Source organism: Rhynchophorus ferrugineus, unplaced genomic scaffold, assembly GCF_030347505.1.
Source record: "Rhynchophorus ferrugineus isolate W39M unplaced genomic scaffold, kcgeb_rfMv2 rfM4, whole genome shotgun sequence".
Lineage (NCBI taxonomy): Eukaryota > Metazoa > Arthropoda > Insecta > Coleoptera > Curculionidae > Rhynchophorus > Rhynchophorus ferrugineus.
Genome location: NW_027472583.1, coordinates 21,175,291 through 21,196,544, shown reverse-complemented (window position 1 = coordinate 21,196,544; position 21,254 = coordinate 21,175,291). Strand labels below are relative to the sequence as shown.

Here is a 21,254-nt window from a genome sequence, read left to right as displayed (position 1 = left end):
CATCAGCCGGTTCATATTATTCATAAAACTATAAGTTAATGACCATCGAAAGTGATATATGTCGTAAGAGTTTATTTTAGTAAACAACTAGTTTTTGATGCAAATATTACGAGAAATAGAATCATAGTTAAAATAGGTGTTTTAGATATTATTGTTCTTGGAAACCTTTCTTGTCGTTTTTCCTCCTGTAAAAGATTAAACACTTAACTCGGGAAATTAGTGACTGACGTCCGATTCCGACAATTTGACTTCCTGTTCTGATAAAATGGGTTTTAGAAATTACTTGTTTATACAATCTGAAAAGCGGTGGTTTTATATAAAAGCACGCGCGAGTAGAGATTGTACAATCAAGTTACCATGGTGTACACGAGTGTGTTGTTAGTTTTCTGTGCAATTTTTCAGTTGATTGGTGGTCAACGAATTTACGGACATATTCATGGACATCACCATAACACCCAGTATCAGTGGTCATTTCATCCCATAAGCAACATTAACGCCGAAAAAGAAAGTACATTGGAATTAGTTCATGTGGTAAATATTGCTTCTTTTATCAAGCAAAATAATATACATTTTCTTATGACAAATTTCAAACTAAATGTCAGTAATATTATATTTTTGACACCTAATGGCAATAACATATAAATTAAGTTACAGTATTAATTGAATAATTTTTTTGTTTATAAATAACCTAATAGATATAATGCAGATTTCGGAAATCTGATAATTAAAAAGCGCTTATAGTATCTTGTGCGGAACTAACGGCAATTTTTAAATGAGTCATAAAGCAAAGGTCGCTCCATCTTAGTCTATCGAAGAGCACGTTTTGTCAAAATTCTGATGAAAGTGAAAAAGATTATATTAATACAAAGTTGATTTTCATTTCAGCTATTCAGGCATGGTGAAAGGAATCCAGATGCTGATAGTTTATATCCCACTAATCCTTATTATAATGAAAGTAACTACCCAGAAGGATATGGACAATTAACTAATGTATATACATGTCTCCTTATCAAAAAAATCTTTCAATTTATTATGTTGAAATTTCAGGAAGGAAAACGAACCGAATATAACATAGGGCTTGCTTTAAGACGACGGTATAATGATTTTCTAGGACCAGACTGGAATATCAAATACGTAGAAGGCCGATCGAGTGATTATAACAGGACTAAGATGTCTTTACTTTTAGTACTAGCCGGTTTGTACCCGCCAAGAAACGATCAGGTTTGGTCAAGCTTATTATGGCAGCCCATTCCATACAATTATGTGCCAAGGTCTCAAGATAAAGTATGCTATATTTTTCACTATTCAATAACACCTAGTAATGATTAATATTATTTTAGGAATTATTCCCCTTTAGTGGATGTAATGAAAAGTTAATGACAATGATGAAACAATTATATGTAAGCCCAGAAATAGCTCCTTACCTGGAAAGATATAGTGAAATATTTGAAATTCTCTCAGCACATACTCAAAGAAAAATGGACATTGTGCAGGCATTTCTGTTATATGTAGGATTTCATATACAAGAAGAACTAGGGTTTCCTTTAGAAGAGTGGACTAAAGCTGTTTATCCAGAACCTTTACATTCAGCTGCTGTGGATATGTACTATATTATGACAAATAACACATTATTCAGACGGATCTCTACAGGTACTAATACCATAAAATACAAACTAAGATATGATACATTTCAACAAATTACTTAGGATATTTTCTTCGGAAAATCTTAGCTGACACAAAAGCAAAGATTGATAATGTACCGAGCATGAAGGAACGACGATTGTATCTTTATTCTGGACACGAGATGAATATTGCAACCCTATTATTGTCATTAGATATATTAAAAGTCAGTGATGTTCCTCCTTATGGATCATATATTATATTTGAACTTCACCGTATAAATAATATTCCTGGGCTTAAAGTAAATATTCTTTAAATACTAATAGTATAACATAGTTAAAAAAAACTCATTTGCAGCTATTTTATCAAGATTACAAGCAAAATGAACCAAAACCAATCAAAATTCCTGGATGCGACTATTTTTGCGCATATGATGACTTTTATCAATTAGTTGAAGAAATTTTACCAGAATCTGATGCAGACTGTTATAGTGCTGTTTGATGTACAAATTATACAGTATTGACTTCTATGAAGAACACACCAGTAATTGCCATAGTTAGTTGATAAGGTGTTGGCATAAGTGAAAAACAGTGGCAGTTCACAAAAAGTACGTTTTGTTACCGCTGAATGGTTAGCAACATTAAAGAAACTGCAAATTTTATTAAGTTTTTTAATAATAATAGTCAATTTTATTCCTTGTACATTGCAATATGTATATAGTTAACATACTTCGTTTGTAAGCTAATATACTTAAAATATGCTATTATATGGCTGAAATATAAAGTTGTTCATAAAGTAACAATACATAATTATGCAAAAGTTATTTAAAACAAATACCAATAAATAAAACTACCAGATTTAAATGTAGTCTTATATTTTCTAAAATTTATATCCCTTACCTAATCAAATAATATTGGTAGTAAAGACTTCTTATATTTTTCTGGTAATATTTGTTGTAACTCTGATTTATCTAACCACTGATATTCACATTCAGTAGTTTGACCTGAAGTATATCTTGCATAATAAAAGAATATCTAAAATTTAAGCAAACATTAAAAAATATATACCTATTAGTTTATAATTTACTTTTGCCCCTATACTGCCCTTTTTGGATATAATCTCTTTGGGGTACCTATATTTGTAAAATCCACAAGGGATATTGCCATATATTTGTGCTTTTATGTTATTCCCACATTTCTCCTTCAACACTCTCTCAGCACATTGTCTTAATGTCTCTCCATCTTGTCTTTCACCTTGTGGCAGTATAAAGTAATTTTGATTACCTAATTTTTGATTAACAACAAGAACCAAGTATTTTTCAAGTTTTCTATTCAAAGATTTCTTATCATTACTTTTGTCGGCCACTAGAATGTCTCTACATAAAATTTATTACAAAATTAAGTAATGTATAGTACCTGTAATTCTTTCACCTGATTTAAATTGAGACAATTCCTCTTTACATAAATCAATAAAATCTTGAACATTTTGTGTTGCTTTCTGATCTATATCTTCCAACTCAGAAGGTTTAAATGATCTAGGATATAAATGACAAAAATATTACTTCGATCGTAGAAACCATACAGTATCATACTTCTCCTTTTCGAGTTTAATTTCGGTATTATTTTTTAAACTTCTCTCAAATTCAACTTCACTTAGATAATCTTGAAAGGCCTTCTCTAAATCATTTAAGGCAGGGCTAATAATAGGTTTCCTTTCAATAACAACAGCTGTTAATAGATCCCATTTTTCTCTCAAAACCTTACAAGTTTTAAGATTTGCTGAAAGTTAAGGTTGGTTAAAACTGGTTAATTAAAATGTTAGTAAAAGTGCATCTATACCTTTATTAATAATTAGTATATTTCTTGTTGTTTGAACCAGTCGCAAAGTATTTCTAAACATCTTAAATCCCGCCGTCAATATTTAACTTCAAATAGGTTAATATTTTTTAGGTTATGTATTATGCAATATCCATTAAAAACACTCTGTGTATATATATTTCAAATAACCGAATTAAACCATTTTTAGAGTAAAATTTAAAAGTTTAGATATATTTGAAGTTAATTTGTAATATTTAAAAAATAACATGAATGTATGTCATATGACCCTAAATATATGCAACCAAACAAACAGTTCGAAAAATATGTATTTAATAATTTAAGAATTTCACTATTACTACAACATTTATATGTGTTTGTTAAAATAGTTACATTCTATATGGATATAATTTACCAGATATATGCCTAATTTAACTACATAATATTAGAAATATATAAAATTATTTTAATCAAATATATTATTGTGCTATTCTAAATTGTATTACATATTATATTAATTAAAATGCTTTAAAAAATGTATTGCATACTGCATATAGTTTTTTACTGATTTTACTATTAAACACAATTAAATATTATTTAAATATTAGAACATAAAGAAAAACATTTTCATAGTCAAATTTTCATATATATATATATAGTATATGTAGTTGTATCTTATAAAGCTTCGGGAATTAATCATCTCATTAAAAAGGAAATAACACAGGGGGTGTAACTCAGTGGTAGAGTGTCCGCTTCGCATGCGGAAAGTCCTGGGTTCAAATCCCAGCTCCTCCAAAGACTTTTTTTCAATTTTTGACTTATGTATTTTATTTATAACAGTGTAGCTAGTATTGAATTTTATAGTTTAAATTGACTTTATATTGTTTAAACAAAACTAGTATTTATATATACAAAATTTATGCTTTTTTAAATGACGTTTCCATTAATTTTTATAAACTATTTATTTAAAAAAATATACATTTCTTCATTAACAAATTATTATCTTATTTTCACATTCATATTTGGTAGGACATGTATCTCAATTCCATTGGTCAGACTCTTTTTTCTTTCTAAAATGTTGGGACTTCTTCTGGGTATGAAAAAGCCGAGAATTCCGCCAAGAATTACTACGGCAGCAACAACAAATATTGGTATTTCACAATGAGTATCCATGAAGTATCCGAACAGGTAGCTGCTTGTCATGGCACCAAGCCTGCCACTGAACATTATTAAACTGAGTCCAATTCCAACGACAGTGGTCGGGTAAAGTTCTACTGCAATACTACCGATGGTCATGTTAGCAATTATCATTCCTGACTGGAAAATGGAAGCTACGACTAAGTTCTGTAGCGAACTGGCCAGGAAATAAAAACTGCCACTGCTTATGCCTCCCACGAGCATGCTCACGAGAGGGATAACTTTAAAATGAAGCTTTAGAGCCAACAAACTGCAAATAATATTAAAAACTAATGAACTGGTGCCAATAATAACGGTATTAAAAGTTACAGCTGGATCAAAAGTAGATTCGCAAGTAATATTCTTCTCGTTATTCAATTGCGACAGGACCTTAATAGATGGTGTTGCGTTCGGGTAAAGTTTTTCAAACTGGTCAAAACGGACGAATATTTCTGGTAGCCACAATCCTAATCCAAACATTCTACAACAATTACAAGAAAAACGCTTATTAATTATAAGATATATAATTACAATTATGCATTCTGTTTTGTTATAATAGCTAAAATAGATTAATATTGATCACTCGCGAAATTGTTTTGTTGCATATATTCCAGGGGAAGAGTAGTTTTAATTTAAATATGTTAACGGTGTTCATGAAATGTCAAATCGTCATTCTGTTTTATCTTAAATACTACTAATTATCTCCAAATTGTTATTTTTTCTTAATATTAATGTAATTGGTAGTAATACCAGGTTTGTATATTTTCTGTATGTTATTTAAATATCATAGGAAAGTAATATTTATTAGTGTCATAAAGTGTGTTTTGTAAACTAATTAATAAATTGTCAAATATCAACTATTTTTCATAATAGAAAGTGAATAACAATTAGCTTAGAGTGAGAAAAGTAATTGACATTTGACTTTTTCGTCACAAATGTATGAAATGTTTTTGTAAAGTTATATTTATCAAATAAAATTTGAAATGTTTGCTTAAAACGGCCCTGGATAACTACAAATATATTGACAAAATTAAAACGAGATAACAAGTGTATATTTAGAAAACAAAAAAAATGAGGATTCAAGATTACTTTTTATGCTGTTATTTATAATGCAAAAGCAATAACATTTCAAATTTGATTAATGTAATCATGTGAGCCCTTACCCGAACATATTAGCAAACATAATGCTGCAAGTCAAGCCGGTGACCTTCAACAATGGATGCCTGAATAAGGTTTTGATTTGTTCGGTCATTGTTTTCAATACACGTTGGGCTTTACCGTTACAGTCCACTCCATGTTGATGCTCCATTACCCGGACCTCCTCTACAAGTTGTTTGACTGGGAAGTCATCAGGACTGTTTCCGGTGTTGATTGAGTACATTTTACTCAAGATATCCAGACACGTCTTGTGATCACCTCTGGCAAAATGAAATTTTGGTGTTTCGGGCATTCGAAACAACCAGATAGCGACTAGGAATTCGGGAATGGTCAGCACTATAAGGAAGAGTCTCCATGGTACTAGGATTATGATGCCGGCTATGTTGATGTCGATGCCTTCTAGTGGTAGAATGACGTAGGCGGTTAACGGTAGCAAGAGCCAGGAGAGGGTGAAAAATATGCCACAGCAACAGACAGCGGGTGCCCTGTATTTTGGTGGTTGGAATTCAGCGATGAACGTGAATATGATGCTACCAGGGGCACCTGAAACCATCAGCGTTGGTGTTATATTCTTTCGGTTGGTGATAGAACGACTTACCGACGATGAAGCCGTTTAAAAATCTGCATATCAACATGGTGAGTAAATTGGGTAACATCGAGCAAGTCAAGGTCACGGTGGCGTCGAGCAAGTGCGATAAAATAAGGATCTTTTTTCGGCCAAAGTTGTCTGCCAGTGCCCCCCACAGGAAACAGCTGGCGATGCCTCCAATCATGAAGGCCATGTTAAGGATTCCCAGTTCGTAGGAGGTGAGATTCAAGTCGCACTGGGCTGCCGGAAATACGTAGGACGAGAGTCCGTTCTGGAATCCCATGGATATAATGGAGAGAGCACTGACAGCGAGGATCTCATAGTGGAAGCTTCCGTAACCTTGAAACAGAATTAAATGTAATACCTGGGGATGAGCGGAATATATGAGAATTACCAGCTGTTTTAAGCGCCTCTTCGAAGTTGTTCATTGTTGATACGGTCATGTTCACGGTTAATATTTACATATTAAACTACTAATACACGGTATGCGTTAAAAAGTTTTTATTTTTTAATTACTTTATTGTGCTTGAGCGACAGTTTTGGAGCGGGCATGCGACCACGAAATATCCCAAGAAAATCACAAACTGAATAATGTCTTCTGGGATGTGCGAGATCAAAATAACTTTGGAATAATACGGTTGGGTCAGCGGGGGTTATCTGGCGGTTTTTTCTTATCGGCCGCGCGATACTACGACCACTGCTGGCTTCGCGATAATCGAGGACTTAAACCTCACCGAGCCCGTTTCGATAAAATCAAATCTGATCAAGCCTCACCTGTCGAACGTACAGCGTTGTCGAAATCCGCCAGTTCCGTGGACGGGATCTTTTCGCACATTTTCCACGCGTCGCGTCAGGAAAAATCGTTGTTGTTATCGAGTGGCGATTACAAGCGAGGTATAACGGTCGGTGTTTGTTTATTTTTTCGTTAATTGTTGCTCAAGCGACCACCCGATTTGTTTTAGTATTATTCAAATTGTTTTGAAAACAATCAGGAACGCTTGCGTTTCGACAGTGGCATTGATAGCCTTCACCCTATCAAGCAACCCTGTTTATGAGCTCTCTTCTCGATATCCTTTAAGTTTTTTTATAGTGTAATGACACCGGTTTCGCAAATATCATATAGGGTGAAACTTCTTTCGCGTAAAAAAGGATGTTATGTATTAAATAAAATATGTTAGTAAAAAAAGTCAAATATATTAGTTATTGTTTGGTCGTTTTGTTTAATCATTTTATTCGAATTCCTAGAACTTAAGAGCCCTAGAAGGTAACAGGTCAATTGAAGAGTCCCCGGTCTGACACATAGATGGAGCTACTAGAATTAAATCCATATGTTTTTTAGTTAGCTCTAACCCTCAAAAGATGCGTGTATAAATTTGATGGCTGTCGGATCATTAGTTTGTGAATTTTAACATTTTGAGTGTTGCTTCACTTTTGTTATTGTGAAAAAAATGGATAAAAAGGAATTTCGCGTGTTGATAAAATATTGCTTTTTGAAGAAAAAAATTACAGTTGAAGCAAAAACTTGGCTTGATGTCGAGTTTTCGCAGTGGACGCCCAAAAAAGGTTGTTACCGACGATAATATTAAAAAATCCACAAAATAATTTTGAATGACCGTAAATTGAAATTGAATGAAATAGCAGGCACTCTAAAGATATCAACTGAACATGTAAATCATATCATTCACGAATATTTGGGTATCAGAAAGCTCTGTGCAAAGTGTGTGCCTCGCGAGCTCACTTTTGACCAAAAACAACGACGAGTTGATGATTTGGAGCAGTGTTTGAAGATGATCAAGCATAATAAACCAAGTTTTTGCGTCGATATGTGACAATGGATGAAACATGGCTTTATCATTTCACTCCGAAGTGCAATCGACTGCATACGATGAACCCGCTCCAAAGCGTGGAAAAATGCAACAATCGGATGCCAGGTTTACGCCGTCTGTATTTTGGGATGCGCATTGAATAATTTTCATTGACTACCTTAAAAAGGAAGGACCAAGGAAGGCCTCATTTGAAGAAAAAGAAACTGCTACTTCACTAAGACAATGCTCCGTGTCATTCGAAGTGGTGTTTGAACATGATCAAGTAAATGATAGTAAATAAGATGATCCGAGTGGACTGCACACGATTTGCACGAACCCTCTTCAAAGCATGGGAAAACGCAACAGTCAGCTGGCAAGGAATAATTCTCATTGAATATCTTGAAAAAAGAAGGACCATCAACAGCGACTATTATTGGACCGTTTGAAGGACGAAATCGCCGAAAAACGGCCGCATATGAAGAAAGAGAAGGTGCTGCTTCACCAAGACAATGCACCGTGTCACAAGTCAGTGAAAACGATGACAAAAATCCATTAATTGGGCTTGGAATTGCTTCCCCATGCACCGTATTCTCCAGATATGGCTCCCGCGACTTTTTTCTCTTCTCAGATTTTAAAAGAATGCTCGTTGGGAAGAAATGTTCGTCGAATGAAGAGGCGATCGCCGAAACTGAGGCCTATTTTGAAGCAAAGGACAAATCGTACTACAAAAATAGTATCGAAAAGTTGGAGGATTGCTATAATCAGTATATCACCCTTGAAGGGAATTATGTTGAATAAAAAAAAATTGTTTTGCCAAAAAATGTGTTTTAGTATGGCAGGCCGGGGACTTTCGTTTAGAAAGTAGTGTTAATTTTCTGGACGTCATGTTCCTTGAACTTAAGAACTTAGAAGATACCATTTATCCTAGTAAATATGGATATAAAAATAATAGGTAGATTAGTTAGTAGGGTTTAAAACAAGAACTTTTATATTGTTTAAAACTTAAATTATTTTACCAAGAACACAAGCCGTATTACTATCAATTACTAATATTCTTTTAATGTAAACAAAAATCATATAATATAAATATATCTATCACTCGTCACATTACATCTCCGGACAACATACTGATTGTTGGAATATCCAGTAGCATATTAATCGCCTTATACAACATCTGTACCCTGAAGAAATAGCCAAAGCGACGTACGTGGAGTATCGTATGTACCATCACTTGCCAGTATTATCTGGATAATCTTTTGAACAGCACTGTTTTTACCCAAATATTCATCATATAACCTGTGTTGCATGGTTTTCCCATATTCAGTGTACGACACACCTTAAACTGTAAGTTTCTGCTCAAATTCTAGTAGACTATGTTCACATTGACTTGGGGTGTTTTTAAAAGCATGGGTGATTTCTAATTTTGTTAGTTTATGATTTGGGAGCATTCGATTTGTGACGTTACAGTTCCAACTGATGCACTTTCTCCTGAATTCTTGAAAATTGAAACTTAATAATAAACTTAATTAAGTCAAGCAAAGCTTGCAGTAACTGTGGAATGATTGCTATACATCGTAAACTAGTGTTCTTTGACCTCTTTGGTGTTTGAAGTGTAGAACTTGTTAGGCTGAGAGCATAAACAATTTTGCCGAATAAATCCAGTCGTAATGTAAATGAGCCTCTTGTAATAACAAAGCAAAAACAAACTCAAAAATGATTGTTAATAGGTATGAATTAATTCCAATAAATTATATGATGTTGTTATCTGCGGTTACATAAATCTCACTTAATCTGCAATAAAACAAACATATCATATTTGTTAATTTTACATCATTTATTTCAAAATAAAGCTAATTATGATTTTATATAAAATTATTTTTTTACATAATATGAAATAGATGTGGAGGAAGCAGTTGAATCTCAAATCACAAACATTGGGTATGTTGATGGGTAGATGTTGATAGAATGAAACAAACAACAATCTGTTATCCATGGAATATAATATTGTTCGTATATCCATCCAGATTTATTACGTTCGATTTTCTGTGGCTGAATCCAGCTAAATTTAAGTTATAATCTAAGATTTGTTGACTTCAGTAAACTACCCAAGAAAGTGTTTAGTGGAGTTAAACGAATCGATTTCGGTGGTCCTCAGATACTCGAAGAAACTGTACCCGCAAATCGTCTCTGCAGAGTTGAAATCGGTGTTTATTGCGTAGCGTCATCAAGATTAAACGTACACGCTTGTGTCTATATTCTGTGGCGTTCGACGTTGAATCAATGGACTTAGAATGTCGTTTTCGAAGAAGTACGAATCAAAGACGCGACTAACCCGAAAGTTGGACCAAAAAGTAATTTTTATGGGTGCTTTGCGAAGCTCCAATGCATTGATGTCGCCTTATATAAGGAAATGCTGCTACTTATCATAGCCAGTTGTCCAATAATGTATTCCGTACTACTCAATTGCCAATTTATAATCACTATACTTAAAGAACTAAGTAACTTACAACAAAGCAGTATGCAGGCATAACTTATATTATTGGAAAGACTGTCTTTTTACAAACAATACGTCATTTAGTTGTAATAGTAGTCTCATATACTATAGAGGCAGGTACCACCAGTAATATCAAGGGCTTTCCTAGTCTAACTCTTATTACTAGTATCTTTTTGAACTTGGTATTTTCGTAGTAGATTAGATCAATGTTATAGAATTTCGCAAATTTTCTTTTAGCGCTGGAGAGCAATACACAAGAGAAACCACGATTTTGAAACCGATGATGATGTTGTTTTAAATTTTATAAAGCGTCTTCCATTAATAATATTATCTCCATTTGGATGAGCTTCGATAGTAGATATTTTCAAAATAAACAGTAAAAGTAATAATATGCAATTTTGCGCGTCCCCTGATTAACGTCTGTTTAGACCTGAATGACACTCAGTTTTTAAAATATCGAATTTAACATTGGGTTACTTAACAGTTGGTAGAGACATTGATAATTCGAATCCATACAAGCACCTAATGTGATAATGAATGAAATATGAATAAATGCTGGAGGAATGATAGAGATATAGAATTATTTTAAACCAGGTATATCTTGATGCTTTTAGGCATGTTTTTATACTATATTAAAATATTTGAATCTTGAACGAAGTTTAGTTCCATTATATTCGAGAGATGTGAAAGAGATATAGAATACTGAAGTATGTTAAATTAAATTAATTTGAAACAGAGAAGATGATACGGTACAAAGCTTATACATCACACGTATAACTTTTTATTTATTATTCAATTATTACATTGTTACTAGTCGTTTCCGTCTAACCTACAATTTGTCTTTATGATAACTTAAATCTAGGTGTATAACTAGGAGGACCCATCGGCCCTATCTCAGTTTCTGGTGAAATAATGTTTATACATGTCACTGCTGTATTTTCTATTATATGTACCTTACTACACAACACTACATAAGATCAGAGGGTTTGATTCTTTTGAGTCTGTATCCTGTTCTGGTGGTATTCAAAAGCTGCAATATTTCAATATTCTCATGAGAATGGAGTCTTTCTTCATGCCCCCTTGCAATTTTCTTGATTTCTTGACTGACTGTGGATATCTGACGGTCTCGATGTAGGTAATCACTCCTATAGTATTTGGGTGTGCCCGCAATACCTCTCAGGACTTTGTTCTGAAAAATTTGTATTTTATTTATATTACTATTTGCAGAACCTCCCCATAATTGAAATGTCCATATAGGTTTCAGTATTTGCTTATATAATAACAATTTATTATGTACTGATAATTGTGATTTTCTTCGAATTAGCCAGTACATTTTCCTATATTTCAATACCAGTTCTTTTCCTTTCTTCTTTATATATTCCTTCTAGCGATGATTTGCATCAAGATTTATTCCGAGATATTTAGCATTTTTACTATATGGCATGATAGTATTATTTAATTTTGTTAGTGCTTGTACGGTCTGTTTATAGGTGAACTGTACATGTACATATTTACTTTCATTAATTCTTATTTTCCAAGCTTGTGTCTAATTATTTATATTGTCATTTGCCTGTTGTAATTTTCGTGAGGCTTCTTCACTATTTTCTCGAACAGCTATAATCGCAGTATCATCAGCAAATGTAGCCATGGTGATATTCTCAATTTGTGGTCTATCACAAGTGTAGGGTAGATAAAGCATTGGTTCCAGTACACTTCCTTGTGGCACACCTGCTTTAGCTTCTTCTATTGTAGAGTAAGCTTTTTCTTATTTGACTCTAAACATTCTGGTTGTAATGTAGTATTTTAATAGTTCGGTTTGTTGTTTTGGTAGCATTTTCTGTAATTTATGAACAAGGCCTTCATGCCAAACCTTATGGAAGGCTTGTGTTACATCTAAATATATAGCTGAGCATACTTTCGTAGGCTTTTTCAATAACATCTGTTATTCTATGAACCTGGTCAATTGTTGAATGTTTGTTAATAAACCCAAACTGGTGTGTTGGTATTAGGGTGTTTCTCTCTATCATTGGTTTTATTCTTTTCAACAGGAGTTTTTCAAAAACCTTAGATATTACTTGCAGCAGTGATATAGGTCTATAGGCTTTTAAGTCATATAGATGACAAGCTTAGTTATTCACTTGAATAGCGATTCCGAAATTGACAGTTATGATTCAATGCTGACAATTACCAAGACAGGGTGATGACTGTGGAAACAACTAAAGGTGAGTATATAACTAATATAGGATCACTGTAGAGACTCGTATTGTAGAGTATAATAAATGTGTTTGCATAGATATGTGTGTAATTAATTGTTCAGGTTATACATCAGCATTGTTCAGGATATGCATCAGTTTGGTTAAAATATATTAAGAGAAAAAAATATTAACTGTTCTGCAGATATGGCAAATGCATTAAGGGTATGCAATGATTAAATCTACTTTTATCAAAAAAGACACACAGTGATATCAAATATGCCTTTATGATATGCCTTTACAAGGATACACTGCATCAAAGGAAACAAGAACCATACGTATGAGGTGAATACTCTATAATGAATGTAAGATACATTACTTGGATATACAATTGTTAATTAGTAAATAGAGGGCTCCAGGACTACATCAAAAAGGAGCCTAGAACTCTATCTCGTAGGTGTTGTGGGAAGGAGTTTAATCTAAATATGATAAAACATAACCCTAACCTACAAACTATTATGACTGTATCATTAAAAGTAGCTTCCTTTAATTTTCTAAAAGTCCTTCGACAATACATGCATTAGATGTAAAATAATATTAAAATAAATTATTACACTATTATTACAATATTTTTGTTTCAATATCAGTTGATCAATTTGATCAATTTACATGACGTGAGTTCAGAGTTTTATTGAATGTGTGGTATACTGTGGGTTATTCAGTCCTCTTAGTTTAGAAAAAAAGTAGGATGTGAGCACATGGTTTTAAACCAGTTGCATGGATTAAAACTGAGTTAATTCCATGCCAGGCACTAAATTCATCAAATCTTTGGAATATTCGTAGAGGTCGATAAATTCGATAAATTTAGATAAATTAATAACCCAAATTATTTTAAGATCTATTTTTATAATCACAGTAGTGATTGTATATATTTAAATTATTTTGATTTAAATTCTAACATACCTTTACATATCTATATAAACAATGGAACGCAATTAATTATATAGTTATTATTTAATATTGTATAGTTATAATTAAATATTATTGTTTAATACGTCAATACAATGTTTAATAAACCATTAATAGTTTTAAATTTAAATTTACTTTAACAATGGGACAGACAATCGTCAGAAGCAATACACATCCTGTATGGAACTAAATATTGAACTCTTTAATGGATTAAAAAAATGATAAATGATAGCCAATGTTTAACAAGAAAATTGATTTTGTTACGTCATAAAACGTTGCTGTGTGTGCGAAACTGTCTCGTGTTTTATGTTTGCACTTGGCGCAACGATCCTGGAAGTAAATCGAAATCCTCCGGCTTCGAACTTCTTCGCGCTTTTTATTCTCCTGTTTCGGAAATCCTGAAATTCGGAAATTCCGTCCTTATTTCCAGGAATCTATTTTTATTTCCATATTCTTCCATTGTTGCCGGACGAGCCCTTAATTGTTGATATGTTCTAGTTTTTTTTATATATAATGTATAATAGTTTTCTCGTTTGGGTGAAAGAGCGCTATATTTGTCGGACATACCTCCTTGTAAGTTATATCGTCCTGCTTGAAGGGCTTCGACCTACAGAGTGCTTAATGGAGGATGGAAATGGATAAACAACGACTCCTCGTTGTAGTAATGGAGAAGCTTGTCTTGGAAAAAGCTGAGACTGCGACAATAAACTTTAACCCCTTTTTACTGTGAAAACGCAGTATGAACAAGATATCTCCTTCATCCTTATGCTGTCCTGCTCTGTTTTGTATAAAAAATGGGAAAGTTTCCAACCCTTTCTGGAATTATTAAACCATCTAAAGGAATTTTTCTATATTAGAATTGCGTCCAACTAATATTGCCGAGAATATCCAAGACGAAGGTATCCAGTTTTCCTGTTGGAAAATGCCCGTTGTCCTTCGTGGATATTTTCCGGAGCCCGCGCTTTCCTGGAGTTTTCCTTTTCCGGGCAAATTTCATCAGGATACCAGCGCGCGGGAGTGGTGTTTGTATAAATTGCAGGATAACGTAGAGGGGTCAGAAAAATCAATATTAGACTGGAGGGTGGAGCCACGAGAGTCGTATTGATTTTTATTATCGGTGATCAACAGGTGACGTTTCAGCGAGTTGGTTAACGTCTCCTGATATAAATGCAGTATTGCAAAAGAGTTTATTTACCGATGAAAAATTATTAAAAAGAAACATTGTTTACGACCAGTTATTATTTTGAATATCGAAAGATGTAATTAACCCTAAGAGTATATCTGTTAAAACTTATATAGTATAAGTTATAGTTTCAATGTTTATATTTAATACTGGCTGATAAAAGTTATTGACCTATAAATTAGTTTTAAAGGATTTTAAGGTTTTAAACTTTAAATCCCGCAAAAGCGATTTACTGGGTATAAATTCAGACATTTTGAAAGCAATACATTTTTTTTTGTTCAGATTTCGACAAAATGACGCATGTTGGTGGAAATTCCAAGTATCATTACAAAAATTGTTGATTTTAACGCTTTTTATATTTGAAAAATATTAGCTGAAGAAGGAAGCAGTCAAGTCATATTACTGATAGGCAACGCTTGATCACATGTTACTCGTGAGAATCAGAAGCTTGGCTCCATCTGACTGTCGAATTGTCGAAAGCTTTAGTTAGGTGCTGAAGGACTGGTCCAAGTTTTAACGTTGATCAAGATCGTGATGGATGTGTGTGGCCAGACGGGTAGCCTGATGGATGGATCAGTGGTGAAAGCGAAAGCCGAATTTTTCATCACAAATGATGTTGCTTCCCTTTGTCAAAGAGTTGAGAGCGTAGAGTATTACTCTCTCGGTAAGCTTCGAAATAGCACTGAGAAGGCTGATGGGCCTGTAATCAGATGGAGATGATTTTAATTCTTTCATCGGATTATATTCCCAAAGCGCTGAGGAATGTTGCAGCTTAATGATGGAGTTAATGTTTGCCAGTTCCGCGAGCTGCTTATGCGGGAGCTTTTTTAATTCGGTAATCGATATTTCGCCAAAACCTAGAGATTTTTTGGTTTGAAATTTGCCGATCATAGTCTGTACAGACTTGGAGATACGAAATAGTTGAGAAGAAAGGCTGGGGTGACTGGTCTTTTGATGGAGTTGGATTCGTTGATGACAATGTCGTTGTCTCTACGGTTTGGATTGTGACGAAATTTCGACTTTGTCAGATTCGTGAGCAAACTGAATATCACAAGTTAGCTTGAGTACGGCTTCCTTCAGCAGTTCTAGAGTGTTAATTTTCGGAATTGGATTGAATTCCTGGAGAAGAGATTGGTAGTTCTTCCAGTCGGTCTTTTCCCTGAATGTTGTGAGTGGAACTTGAATGGTGTCGCAGTTTCCGAGTTTGAAGAGGACCGAACGATAATCAGAGTCTAGTTTGTCAAGGACTCGAACTTCGGAAGGGATTTACGTCTTAGAGAATAAAGAAATCGAGGATTCTTGTTGCGCCTTGAGAAGCCGAACTGGGGTGATGGGTGGATTCATCTGACAGGGCAAGACCGTAGGCCAGATCTGCACTTATAGCTACGATGGCGTTACCTGCGGGATTCGCTCTGGAACACCCCCAGGTGGGGTCGTGGGCGTTGAAGTCGCCACCTATTATTTTTTATATTTTGTAAAATTTATAATAAATTTATATTTTTCAATGTTACGGTAGACAACTACTATAACATTGATTGTAAATGCTACTGGGGTAATGTGTAAAATTCTGCGTTCTCTCGCACTTGTTCCCAAACATCAAAATTGGTGTCCTCGCTGCTGACTGTATTGTTTTCGAACGCATGACATTCGACTAATTACAAATACAATTATAAATAATACAGAATTCAGTACTACCGAATAATTACTACCTTTTGTGAATAAACATTAGTCATAATCTTATCTCTCCAACTGTAACTTGTTCGTTATTTCATTGAATTTTATGGGCCAATATTTTGCTGAATTTCTTACATATAGTTTACCCGAACGATGCATGATATAATTGTTGAATTCCTGTTTCAATTCAATCGTCCAGTAGTTATTTCATTTTTGGCTATTACTGAATGCTATATTTAGGTTTCCATTTTACCTCTTATCACAACATATATTCCTGATAAGGGAACTCCTTAATATGGAAACTTCTTTGTTCCTCAAAGTTCCAAAAAGTGAAACTACTACAATCCACCTTCCATAAAACAAAACAGTTTTCCATAAAAGTACATATTTAGGTTCCTGACTTATTCTTACTAAAATCAGAAAACATTTTTAATTATAAGTAATGAACTTGAGGTTCTGAATAGTTCAAAAGTTACAGTTTTTAGGGCCAGCACTAGCATTAAAACGTATTAGATGCATTAGTTTTTCTTCTGTCTTATCTTAAATATTAATGGTTTTGTAACCCCTTAATTTTACCACGATATTTCTTATGTTCTCCTGATATATGGCGCCAAATTTCTCCATGTCCTAAGATGGCAATATTGCGTCACACAATCATGGAAATGGAAAAAGCATTTCAACTTTTAAATGTCAATAGATTTCAGGATCGATATATTCAGCTTTTTTTTCCGTCAACAGATGGAGCCACAAATTGGTATTTTTTAAGATAATTTTAAGTAATATATTATGTTAGTTTATGTAATCAAAAATTATATTTATTGTTTTAAATCCTTGTAAAATGTTAAATTGCATTTTGAATTAGAAGACTATATTAATTTGCGATGATATTATGAATTATACTAGTATTAATTTGTTATTAAAGCGAGTTCACCATTTTGACGTGAATTTATTTAATTCCATTTTTATATTAGGTATATGTAGTTACTTGTAGTGAATTTTTATTAAAATATTTAATGTCTTTACTTGTTTTTAAATGTACATTTTTTTGTGACATTGAAATTTTGAATAAATGCTTCAGATAGATTCTTGAGAATATTCGTAATTAATCATTATGCAATTATAAAATCCAGTGATTTGTATTTTTTGTCAATTGCAGCCATATTTCAAAATATCAGTATACATACTTAATGTGTAATATTGACTGCAGATTTTCTAAAAGTAATTTCTGAGGAATTACTATTTTTTATAATAGATAATATAAAGTGTTAATACGTTAAAGTTCTATTATTAGAGCACTTTGTTAATTAAAATATTTTTAAAAAATCGAGCACTAGGGATGGATCACTAAATGGTATTTAAAAGGTGTAAATTTCTTCAAAATAAAAAGGAAATAACAGATTTATAGTTGGGTGAATATTCTTTTACTAGTAACCTGAGTAATAATCTGTTTTCTAGTTCGGTGACCTACGAACAGAATTCTTGGCCACATTTTCAAACAGTATTTTCTCTGATTTCTGAACAGACTCTTTGAAGTTGATATTGGATTCTAAATTGTATTTTAATACTACCTTATTAATGCAGTGTCGACAGGAATAATTTATCTTGTAAGTATCCATTGAACATGATAATGACAGCGTTTTCCCTTTCAGTTTCTCTGTTCATGGAACAATTAAATTATTTAGAAACTATAGTTTAATATACAATTTACTAAATAATTTCAGTAGTTGTATAACCTGTTTAAGGTTGTCACTTAGGTTGTATTTGATCAACATATTTGATTTGCCCTTTCTAGGTTTTCAATTTCGATATCCTATTGCGCGAAAAGCTTTGAAAATACCTTTTTGGGCTATTTAGGCTACTGACTGGATTTCAAACACTTGTTCTCTATGCATTAAGTATTAATTCAGCTGTTTTCTATGAAGGCTCGACGATCTTTCATCATTAAATGTTTGCATTAAACAGTACACCTTTCATAAGATATAACATAGGCACTAAGAATCAACACCTTTATCATAAACATCAATTGATAGCCGGCGCTAGGGAAGCGTATATACCTATCAACCAATACTAGTGCTGCATATTTTTGACTCGACCTCGCTACAGTGGACGATCGGCCGCAGCTGTTCTGGCCTCCGAAATATTAGTCTCCTATTTGTCAGATCGTATTCGATCTTCTTCTCAAAAGGTCAATTTCGATACAAAAGTCTGTGAGGGATTCGTTCACCTTTCATTAAACGACATGTACAAACCTCTAGTGTGCATTGGCCCATCTTAAACGAACGATATCAATTTTAATAAGATCTATGGAAGAGAAGAATAAAACGAAGTCTTGAAGCCATATAGAAAGACTTATTGATTGCCATAATTTAGAAGCATTTATCTTGTTCGAATTTGTATAAAATGTAAAATACCGGTTACTATTTACCAATTTCCATCGTAATCTCACAATCATCTACATAATGTTTGGTGTTTTCAAACTTTTCATTCGATTGGTTTTATTTTAAATATAATGTCGATATATTTTCTATAGATTAAACCATGTCATATAGGCAGGCAATTGATAAAGATAATTTCTTAAATTGAGATGTCCTTTCTAAAGTTGTCCTTTTTAAAGTTTAGCTAACATCCGTTTCTATTATGAACCCTATATCCTTTCAACCCCTTTCTAGCCACGGTTTAATTTCGGATTAATTTACGATAATAAGGGTTGAATATTGATTCCAGTAAGGATGGGAGATTTGCAGGACTTCATTTATAGGGTGCGATATAGATTAACTTTTTGTGATAATGCTACTGACACACGCATCTGTAAATTTGTTTTAATATTCAATTTTCTTATTTTATTTAAAATACTAGGAGGTGTCATTTATATTGGTGAGTAATATTTGTTGATGAAAATGCGAATTATTAGTGTAGACCGTTAAGCAACCTAACCCAACAGTTAAATTCGACTGTTTTGACATTTCTTTATATGAAATAGCATTTCTCCATTTAGTATTACTGAGTTGTTCAGTATATACATTTATTAATCATGGAAACTCCAAAATTGCATTTTCAGCTTCCATTACTTTTGGTTGTTTAATTTGAACTGCTGAACATTTTTAGAAACTTATAATGATACTGCTCCGTCATATACCAATTGTAATATCCCATCTTTCACTGTCTAAGTATTATGTCACTGCAGAATCGAAGCAAAGGGATAAATTCATATTATAACAGAATGTTTGTTGGCAGAATTTGGATTGTGTGGGGTTGCAGTATCCTGGTACTAGCTGAATTTCAACTTTTCTTGTGATTTTTTTACTTGTTCTATTTATGTTTCATGTTTTTAATCTGCATATGACTTAGTCAACAATATTTATGAATATGAATTTTAGCTATTTAAGAAGAGGATAATAAATCATTTCCGAGAAGAAGAAACAATTTTTCAACATTCAATGAATTTTATGTGAATGTTTTAATTTAAAAATTTTAATCCAATTTTGTTCAAGAGTTTCATGGACATACAAGGTATGTATAGAAAATATGTGTAAGTACTAAACTAAGTACTTAAAAAAATCGATAGAAATATTTACATTACAATAATCAATTATTTAGGCTTTTCTTATTCCTTCCTTCTCCATCAAGTGATTTCATCAAGTGACTAGATATTAATCTGACTATCCATTATTGATTAAAACATCCAACTTAAAAGTTATGTTGTTATGTTGGCGGTGAGGAGTCCAAAATATAAATTGCCTTCTAGATAAGATCCCTCCCCTTGTTCAGAAGTTTTTATTCAGGTATCTATTTTATAACAAGTACCACATCTCTAATATATAGAATATCTATAATATATAAAAAGAATATTTTGTGTTGATATACAAAACACTATATTTCATATGATTTTTAACAGCATGTTGAAAGCTCTAAACAACAGAAATTATAAGATTCTATACAGAATTTATCATGTATTTTATACGATATTGTTACAAAAAAAAATTCAAAAAAAGTCTATTCTACAATTACATCCATAAGAAAAATATACGACAATAAAATATTTACATCTATTTACATCAGTACTTAAAATAAGCAATACTGTTGTCAGCGTTTTATTTATCTCATAAAATTTGTCGGTACAAACTAATTCTTAAAAACGGAAGAAGAAATAGACTGAACTTGGGAGGATATTTGCATCTCTTTACATAAGATATGCTGAATATCTCTGCCAAATGAAATGAAATGAAATAGGGAAAAGAACTCGATGGAATTGGTTTATGTTTGTATGTTTTTATAACCAGAACTTTTTCTTATTTTATTTTCAATTTAATTAATAAGCACGGATAGAACTTTTACTAATTCGTAGTCATTTGTTTTAAACAAATAAACAAAAAAAACCTGCTTGGTATGTCAACGATCTCTTAATGACAGTTGTGACTTTATTATAATCTTTAATGAGTATACTGAGTTGTCTAATAAATTCTAGTTAGTTGACTTTTGCCTTACCAATTGTACCAATAATTACTGTGTTTCTTCAGTGGTAAATGAATGTTGAATTATACGATATACGATCTTAGGAGAGCATTTGAGAGAAATCGGAA

The 21,254-nt window shown here is 32.7% G+C and overlaps 3 protein-coding genes and 1 non-coding gene across 6 annotated transcripts; 2 read left to right on the top strand and 2 right to left on the bottom strand.

Moving 5' to 3' along the window:
* The first annotated feature begins 297 nt into the window (after positions 1 to 297).
* Positions 298 to 2,281, top strand: LOC143196426 (venom acid phosphatase Acph-1). Its single transcript, XM_076404096.1, has 6 exons — positions 298 to 531; positions 886 to 990; positions 1,048 to 1,284; positions 1,341 to 1,650; positions 1,707 to 1,921; positions 1,978 to 2,281. Exons 1-6 carry the CDS (start codon positions 358 to 360, stop codon positions 2,119 to 2,121), a joined length of 1,185 nt encoding a protein of 394 aa, XP_076260211.1. The 5' UTR covers positions 298 to 357; the 3' UTR covers positions 2,122 to 2,281.
* Positions 2,277 to 3,675, bottom strand: mRpL46 (mitochondrial ribosomal protein L46). Of its 2 annotated transcripts, XM_076404099.1 has the most exons (6): positions 3,459 to 3,675; positions 3,212 to 3,398; positions 3,036 to 3,154; positions 2,707 to 2,984; positions 2,520 to 2,654; positions 2,277 to 2,391 (listed from the first exon to the last, which is right to left on the bottom strand). In XM_076404099.1, exons 1-5 carry the CDS (start codon positions 3,517 to 3,519, stop codon positions 2,520 to 2,522), a joined length of 780 nt encoding a protein of 259 aa, XP_076260214.1. In that variant the 5' UTR covers positions 3,520 to 3,675; the 3' UTR covers positions 2,277 to 2,391. The 2 variants fall into 2 exon arrangements, with proteins under 2 accessions (XP_076260214.1, XP_076260212.1); XM_076404097.1 differs by having other exon boundaries at positions 2,277 to 2,654; positions 3,459 to 3,674.
* Positions 3,676 to 4,157: 482 nt separating this feature from the next.
* Positions 4,158 to 4,229, top strand: TRNAA-CGC (transfer RNA alanine (anticodon CGC)). Its single transcript has one exon. It is a non-coding gene; the product is annotated as a tRNA-Ala (tRNA).
* Positions 4,230 to 4,377: 148 nt separating this feature from the next.
* On the bottom strand, positions 4,378 to 7,410 carry LOC143196063 (synaptic vesicle glycoprotein 2B). 2 transcript variants are annotated; one of them, XM_076403650.1, is made up of 5 exons: positions 6,752 to 7,410; positions 6,367 to 6,696; positions 5,774 to 6,311; positions 4,941 to 5,091; positions 4,378 to 4,881 (listed from the first exon to the last, which is right to left on the bottom strand). In XM_076403650.1, the coding sequence occupies exons 1-5, from the start codon at positions 6,798 to 6,800 to the stop codon at positions 4,855 to 4,857; spliced, it is 1,095 nt and encodes a 364-aa protein (XP_076259765.1). In that variant the 5' UTR covers positions 6,801 to 7,410; the 3' UTR covers positions 4,378 to 4,854. The 2 variants fall into 2 exon arrangements, with proteins under 2 accessions (XP_076259765.1, XP_076259763.1); XM_076403648.1 differs by having other exon boundaries at positions 4,378 to 5,091.
* Between the last annotated feature and the right edge of the window lie 13,844 nt (positions 7,411 to 21,254).